Raw genomic sequence first — 8,219 nt, forward strand, 5'->3', positions numbered from 1 at the left:
GGGAAAGACAAATGCTCACTGATTAGAAGTTGAATTTGATCCTTTAACTTCAAGGTTACATTTCATCAAGATGCAAAATCAGATCCAGATCATCTATTTTATATATAAAAGATAAGTACAGCAAAACAGCAAAAGGAAAAGTACTTTCTTGCAAGTGACACTTTTTTCAGTGCAGAAACCTTATAAAAACAGACGAGTAATAGGCTCAGAATACTAAAGCTAGATAATGAAAGCAATCTGCATCCTCACAAATTATTCTGTGTTTTGCCTAGTCATCCAGCTGATATGAAACACCCTTCCCAAGAAACTGTTTGAGACAAGAGTTTTGTCATTTAGCTAGTCACTGAGCCCGGAGCTGTCAGCCTTCTGCAAGAGCCTGGCATCACACTGACAAGGTGACATGAAAAGCGACAGGCAAGAAACCAGATGCATAGACTTTGGGAACAGCAAGAAAAGCAACATCCTTCTTTCTGAAGGGTAAATGGGAGCAATGAAATGGGTCTTGAAGCTCAACATGTGTTTTAAATTGCAGCAAAGGACCAAGCCCAGACCTTTACTGGTGGTTTGCCTTCACAGACATGCTTGCCACTCTTATATATTCTTCTCTCTCCTTTTTTTTACTCCTCTTTGCTTATCAGGAGGTAGAGCAGCTGCTGTCATAATTCCAGTCATCTCGATTAGCAGAAGCAGCTTTCTGTTTGGATGCACAGACTGGAAGAAGCCCGATGCTCAGTCAAGTTTGTGGTGAAACACCTCTGGTGCCCTCTAGAGTTCCCTGATTTCCATCATCTCTCTCAATCTGGTTTCAGATCCAGCTAGCTGAGAGGGACACCAGTTCCTAGTGCTGAGGTACTAGAGATTCCGTTTTTGACCTTGCCATAGCAAGAGTTCAATCACCTTCTCCTGCTCTGTCGATTACCAAAATCCTTCTGGAAGGGTGTGAATTTCTAATATTGCCAATGATTTTTTTTTTTTTTAATCCTGAGTTTTACAATACCATATTCCCTTAGAATCACAATTATGGAGTCAAGAGAACAGAAGAGAATCTGTTTTCTTTTCTTTATCCCCTTCAATAACAAATAAATTCCATGATTACCAAGGAAAATGCAAATATATATTCATCAAAGATAGAAAAAAGCTTGGGGGGGCTTTATTTGTTTTTCAGTCCAGCAGTTAAGATTTCTGAAAACATTTAAAACACTCTCACGTTTCCCAAAAAAGGAATGCCAATCATTTCCAAATCACTGTCTCACACAGTTGCACTCTCGCTTCACATCAGCATGTTTATAATACTTACTTCTTGGTCCTTCTCATTTGAGGAGGGAAATAGAGCCTCTCAGCTTTATTAACTGCCTCCCTGGGAAAAATCTGTGTATGGTAGCAAGGTGGATGAATCTCATTCATTTCTCTGCCTTCCCATAGAGCAGAGATGTGAGCATTAACTAAGTGAACGGAGAAACTGAAGGAGCTGATGGCTGTGTGAGGGACATGCTCACTCTTTTTCAGAAGCGTCCAGTCATCCTGAATCTGTGGTCTCAACAGCTCCAGAGATAGTGATGGGTGGTGATGCCATTAGTCAGAAGCTTGTACATCTTTTTCTCATTCAAAACCAGCATTTCACAGCATAACCCAGTGGTTTATTTCGAGGATATAATGTGCGATGCTGGAAACATTTCTTGGCAAACATTCAAGAGCTTCCATAAGCACCATGTGCGCCACATTGCCATGGCTTAATCTTTGGTCTATAGCTCAGAAACACTCCATAGTCACAGTCTTGGATGTTTCAAATATGTTCCCTGGGCAATTCTCCTATTGTGGAAAATCAGTCCCAAGATCTAAAAGATATAGAGTTGAAACAGAATATTTTGGAAATATGGGGCATCAGCTCTAGCACTCTGTTCTTACTTTTTCAGTTGCTTTTACACATCGTAAAAGGAGGTCCATCTGTTTAGGAGAGCATGTCCTGGAACAGGCTGCCCAGAGAGGTTGTAGAGTCTCCTCCGGAGAAATTCAAAACCTGCCTGGACCCATATACATGCAACCTGCTCTGGGTGATCCTGCTTTAGCAGGGAGGTTGGACTAGATGATCTCTAGAGTTCCCTTCCAATCCCTACCATTCTTTGATTCTGTCCTTAATAACTTGTTTGGTCATGAATAGAAAACAAGCATGAGGGCCTACTTTGCAAGGTAATTTTGTATGCGCTGTTTGATACTCTAATCCTATAGACTACTTATCTCTAGTCATGCTCCAGTGCTTACCTTGACTATCAGTCTAACTTGTGTCTTGGTTAGGCATACAGACCTTCTGAAGTAAAGTTATCACAATTTAATTCTCTAGGCGACCTTCTCAGGACAGACCTTGAACTCAACAGAAGCTCCTCAAAGTCAATACAGACACCTCTAACTTAGGATGTTACTTGTATCAGGGAAGGCATTAAAATATTTTCCTATTACAGTCATCAAAAGTTTTATCAGATCTTAATCGTCATCTACCGTGCCTTGTTAAATTTTGGTAAGATGAAGTGATTTTCACATTCAAAGTTATAATGTCCAACAAATAAGTTCAGCTTGCTTTTTCTTCGTTATTATTTTTTTTTAAGTATTTATTTATTTTAAACAAGGGTGAAAACATTCAGTCCAGATGGCCTCTTCTCCCTCTCACCAAGAGGAAATCTGCTTCTTTTGCTGCATGTCAGTGCTTTCACCAGCCTGGAGTATGGAGGAGTCCTTGAGGTAGTTGCCAAAGAGAGACCAAGCCTTCAGGCACACTTGGATCAAAAGATCAACCCTTTTAAGTATGGCCATCATTCAAACATGAGCAGGCATAATTGCATCGTAGTGCTGTGCAGAATTGTAGGCAGGTGTGGATGTCCTTTAGCATAAGGATTTATAATACATCGGCCTGACATTCATTGCCTTCTTTCTGCAGCTCTCCATGCACTGTACCAAAATCAGAGATTTTAGTCTTACCTTTTAGAACAATAAAGTTACTCATTTATAGGATTTGCAATGAGATGCACTACAAAACTGAGAATCCCCAGAGGACTGTATTATGAAACCACCATGTTTAATTTTAGTCTTTTAAACCCAAATTAAAGTATTACAATGACAGAAACTCATAGATGTAGAGCATACCAAAAATTAACCAACTTCAGGGGAGCTCAGTTAGTCTGAAAAGTCAGGCAGCCAAACCTGACTTTCAGGAAACAAATTTGAATATTTTGCCATTAATCTTCTGTCTGTCATGTCTGATTTAAACATAAAATCAGATTTTCTCCCCAGATGGAATCTTACTTTCATCAGCAAAGGGAAATTATCTAACTTTCTCAATCTTTTTAGACTTTAACTTGCAGAGAAATAAAGTTCACTGAAATTAGTGAAGGTAATTACTAATAAAAATGTAAGATAAAGTAGAAGATAATATCTCTCAACCCTTTTATGCTCATTGCATAAAGTGAAGCTTAGAAAATACACCCTCAGAGGAGCATGGCAAGGAGGGCTGGTCAGAAATTTTCTGAAAAATGGTTTCTCTCAATAAGCTTGATGGGGAAATTAATAGGCTCTGCGTATCTCCATCTGTGGAGAATATATTCATCAGGAGCTGAAAGCAGAGTTGCCGTAAGACTCTGCAATGCCATTTCACTGAAGAAGGGTTGGCAATGCTATCTTGAACAAATGCTACATTTGATGATTAGTGGTACGAAAGAGGCTAAACTGCAAAGGAGATAGACCTGTAACTTGTCCCACAAAATCCTTTTCCTATGAACACTGGTTTTCAGACCAGAAGTTTAAGATTCTGCTCAGGCTAAAATACCCATATCTAGGTGTTTCAATATAAGCTGGATGTTCCTGTGTAGTCAGTAAAGGTCTAGGACAAGATATAGCTGAATAAACTGTAGCATGCAATGTCTTTTTAGATGCTATTACCTCATATATATGCCCTTAGTCCATTGCTGCTTTTAAAGGGTGGTGTTGTCCTGTAAGCCCTCTGCATTACCTGTTCACCTGGTATCTCAAATAGCCCTGAACACACACTTTTATTCAGTTTGATGGAGCCCTCTGTGTAGCCGAAGAACAGTGCAGCTCACCATAAAGAGGATATACCCATTTTACGTGCTAAATCGTTCTCCAGACTACTCCGACTGTACCAAATAAAGCCCCAGGGTTCAATTCAATCGCCTAAAAAACCTGCCCAGCATCAAAACACCTAGAAGCAAAGTGGATTTAAGTCCTATATTATATCTAACAAATCTGTGCAGATGTCATAGGACATCTCAGATCACTGTAGACTCTTGCACGTAGGAAACTACACAAAGTCCCTTTTGATGGTAGTAGTTTAGGCACTGCTGATGTACACACCTACAAGTTGCCACCTTCACTTAGGTACCTTAATATCAGATTTTGTCCGATTCTGGCATTTTCTAAAGTCCTGTTCAGCATTTAAAAACATGAAAGGTTTCTAGCCTCGTTCTTAGCCCTACAGATAATTTCTGATGCAATCTCTGTAAGTTTTCGCTGTTGTATTCCCACTTCACTCTTCAGAATGTACTGATCTATCAGATGGACAAGGTACTGTTCCTTTTGCTAAGAGCCGAAATATTCAAAGAGAACAGGCCAGAAGATTTCTTTGGTATTCAATTGTTTGTTAAACTTGCATTTGCATGTACTGAAATGACTGATTATAGATATTGCCAACTTTTTAAATAGATAAACTAGTTTCTTTCGCATGCAAGATCGTAAATATTTTTATATATGTTTCATAAATATTTTTATGTAGTTCTTCAAATCAAGACCCATAAAATCACACAAGCAGTGTAAAAATCCTGGGATACTGTGACTAGTGAGGATACATTTTCTTTTTTCTTGCTTTCTGTTATTGCAAGCTTCATCACAAGTTCATTTATCTGGCCTCATGAAGACCAGAAATAATGACAAATGATGACAAAAATGACGACAAAATCTTGAAATCATTTGACTCCTAAAAGGACTTGAAAGAGCTAAAAATACTCTTATCTATATGCTACTGCTGATCTTGTTTTTATTGCCCTTAAAAACATGACTTACAATGATGATGATTTTTATTTTCCTAGTATGACAGACATTTCTTAAAAAAAAAGTAGTGACATGTGTTTACCTCTTCTAAATGCTAAATTAAAAAGATCCAAATATTACTACAAGTCCAAACATTGAGAGTCCAAACTTCAAAAGTCGTGTGTTATTATTAATTCATGTCTGCAAAATAGTTCTTGTAAATATTTAATTATCATTTTCCTCTCATTACTAACTGGTGATAAACATAAATTCCTGCTTTGAAAAGTGCCTGGAGATTGATGGATAAACATTCTAAAAGCAAGTTGTTTGTTCATGGCCTTTGGGAGACCTTTTTTAAAAGATTGGGCCACTCCCAATCTGAAATGGAGCGGTAATCCCAGACAGTTTGGTCAGGACTCCCACATGTTTATTGTCTTCCCTAGGATACTGGCCTTCCAAGCAAACAGGGTTCCCAAGTCCAGCGGACAGAAAGATCACCCTTAAAGATATTTTGGAGCCTTTCCCTTCTTTTTTCTTTCTTTCTTTTTTCTTTTTCTTTTTTTTTTTTTTTTTTTGATACTACCAGTATCCTGGCAATTCTCCATGTCCTGTCCATGTGTTTTCCCTTGTCCCCTACTTTTTTCACTGTCTTCTAAAACAGATGGAAATACTGAGAATCCAAAGTGCAGAGGAGAGGGATTCTCACCGATGTGAAATGTTCCCAATTCTGACCTACACATGGGTCTCTGCATTAGGTCAGATGTGGTGCCTGAGACATCCTGAGAGTTACTGCAGGGACAAGATCTGAACTAGCATGGGGTGGGAAAAAGTTATTGTTTTGCCAGAGTCATTGTAATGTGCTTTTTTCCCCCTCACCCAAACCGATATAAAGTAGTGATTACTCAAAAATGTCCACAGACTTAAAAATCAGCTTCTGTTCCTCTTGGCTTCTTTCTGCCCTAAGCAGAACTGTGATAACAGAAATCAGTCTTCTAAAAACTGCAATGACATTTCAACCTTTGAAATAATTTTTCATTTATATTTCTAAATGAAAACTAAATATCTGGAGGATTTCAGTGATGTTTTTTCCAATTACCACTTATCAAAATGAGTCATTATAACCACGAGAGGAACTTGGTCACCCATGCCGAGATGTCTTGAGTTTTCCTGGCCTTTACATGAACATCTCATACAGTACACATGGTATTTAAGTAGATAAGGCTCAAGTCAATTGCCTGAAAACTGGTCTCTAATGCCATTTCTGATACCCTAAGGCAGATGAGACTTCCTCACAGAGATGGTGTCTAAGAGATGGGACCTGTGGGAAACTTGCACACTTCTGGATCTGCAAGTGGAAACTAGGCTGGATGCCCAAAATATCTCAGGTGGCTGTAGATACATAAGTGTACACTGAAATGGTCCTCTAAATTGAGATGAGATTAACCCACTATAGCTCTGCCTGGCAACTGCATTAACACTTAATTTCAGTAGCTGTTAACTGAGGAGTACCGCTGAAATTCAGCTACTTTTCAGTGCAGACAAACAAGAAAAAAATCAGTGTTACCCTGAAAAAATGCCTTATTTGGATGAAACGTGCAAGGAGATAAATCTATATTAGTAAATTCAATACCACCAGGGCAACGCTGTAGGAACGTGATTATTGCTACTATTAATCAGTTAAAATGGTCCATAAATATAGCCTGGCTGAACTAACCCTGTGTGAAAACACTTTCCAGGCATTATTTGGGCATTAATATTGGGCAGGGACTGTTCCCAATAGGCAGTTTGCTTTTTGCTGTTGGATGCTCTGAGAGCTTAGCAGCATGGATATGGCCAAACCACACCAGTCGTGCTGAGGGTCACAAGTTGCACCCTTGGTTTAGCTTTATTTCCGGTAAGGATGCAGCCAAACATACTTGTAGAATAACCAGACTCAGACCTAGAAGAGTGAATAAACCACACAGAACTGGGTTTATTTACCTGAGAAGGGAGAAGCCAGAACTTCTGTGACTGGAAAAGCAACAATGCTGGGGAGCTTAAGGCACAGATTCTGTCTTGGCCTTTCTGAAGTCAACATCCCTGTGTCAATCTGCATCAGCCACAGTGTTTCAGAACCGAGGCTCCTACCAAAATCAACCTTTGAAGCTGTATGCAGTCTGCTCTTGGGCTCTACACTTTTCTGTTTCTCCCATAGGTAATAAATAGTTCAGGGAGTAAATCTTGAATTTCACTATAACAAAATGAGTGTACGGTAAACTCTTCAATGTCTGTGAGTGCGTTTATATTTATGTGCATATGTGTATTTCTTTTTCTTTTTGTCTTCTTCCCATTTGTAGTTTGATCACTCATGGTTTTGGAACTCCTGCAATATGTGCTGCCCTAAGCACTTTCCAAACTGTTCTCAGTGAAATGCTGAACTACTTGGAAAAGCACACATCGCACAAAAATGGAGGAGCGGCAGAATCCGGCCAAGGACACGCCAACACGGAGAAAGCCCCCCTGCGGAAAACTTCAGAGGCTGCTGTGAAAGAGGGCAAAACAGAAAAGACAGACTAGCTACATCAAACAGAATCTATTTCAAGAGAGAGTCTTGCTGCTGATATTTTTTTTAAATATATATATCATTGAGGGCAATTTATCTCCAGTGGACCAAATCCAAAAAAAGAGGGAAAAAATTAAAAAAAAAAAAATCAAAAAAAAAGAAAATAAAAAGAGAAAGATTAAAACAGAGAGAAAGAGAGAGCGTGAGAGAGGAAAGTATTCAACCCTAAGAACAGCAGTGTACAGTAATTGTGTGATGAAATTGTCACTTTTTTAAAATTTATGTTGCTCTAAACTACTTTTTCGTGCACGTAGTATTTGATTGTTCTGAATGATACACTAACACTGTTTTTTATAAGCACTTCTGGACTTGGCTGAGGTGGCACACGAAATTTGAAGCACTTTCTTCTCCGGCAGCAGATTTAGGGTCAGTACATCAGTTGTGGGACACGCAGTTCCAGCATCCTGACTTTGCTTGCATGCTGGATAGATTGAAAGAAGGGCTTCCTCTGATCCATCGGAAATGCCTGATCTACTCACCATTGGGAAAACAATATGGAAACCTGGCAAAGGAGGAATTCTTGGGTCATGGGACAAATGAACCATTTGGTGTTGGGGGCTGCTCATCCCCATGTGGGAATGTACAA

The 8,219-nt window shown here is 39.1% G+C and overlaps 1 protein-coding gene across 1 annotated transcript in view; it reads left to right on the plus strand.

Moving 5' to 3' along the window:
* TFAP2D (transcription factor AP-2 delta (activating enhancer binding protein 2 delta)) overlaps positions 1-7,587 on the plus strand; it is a 32,280-nt gene extending 24,693 nt beyond the window's left edge. The window contains exon 6 of the mRNA XM_010141806.1: positions 7,368-7,587. Within this exon, the coding sequence (XP_010140108.1) occupies positions 7,368-7,587 (220 nt within the window). The remainder of the gene's footprint in view (positions 1-7,367) is intronic.
* Positions 7,588-8,219: the final 632 nt, after the last annotated feature.

Source organism: Buceros rhinoceros, unplaced genomic scaffold (assembly GCF_000710305.1).
Source record: "Buceros rhinoceros silvestris isolate BGI_N320 unplaced genomic scaffold, ASM71030v1 scaffold3808, whole genome shotgun sequence".
Lineage (NCBI taxonomy): Eukaryota > Metazoa > Chordata > Aves > Bucerotiformes > Bucerotidae > Buceros > Buceros rhinoceros.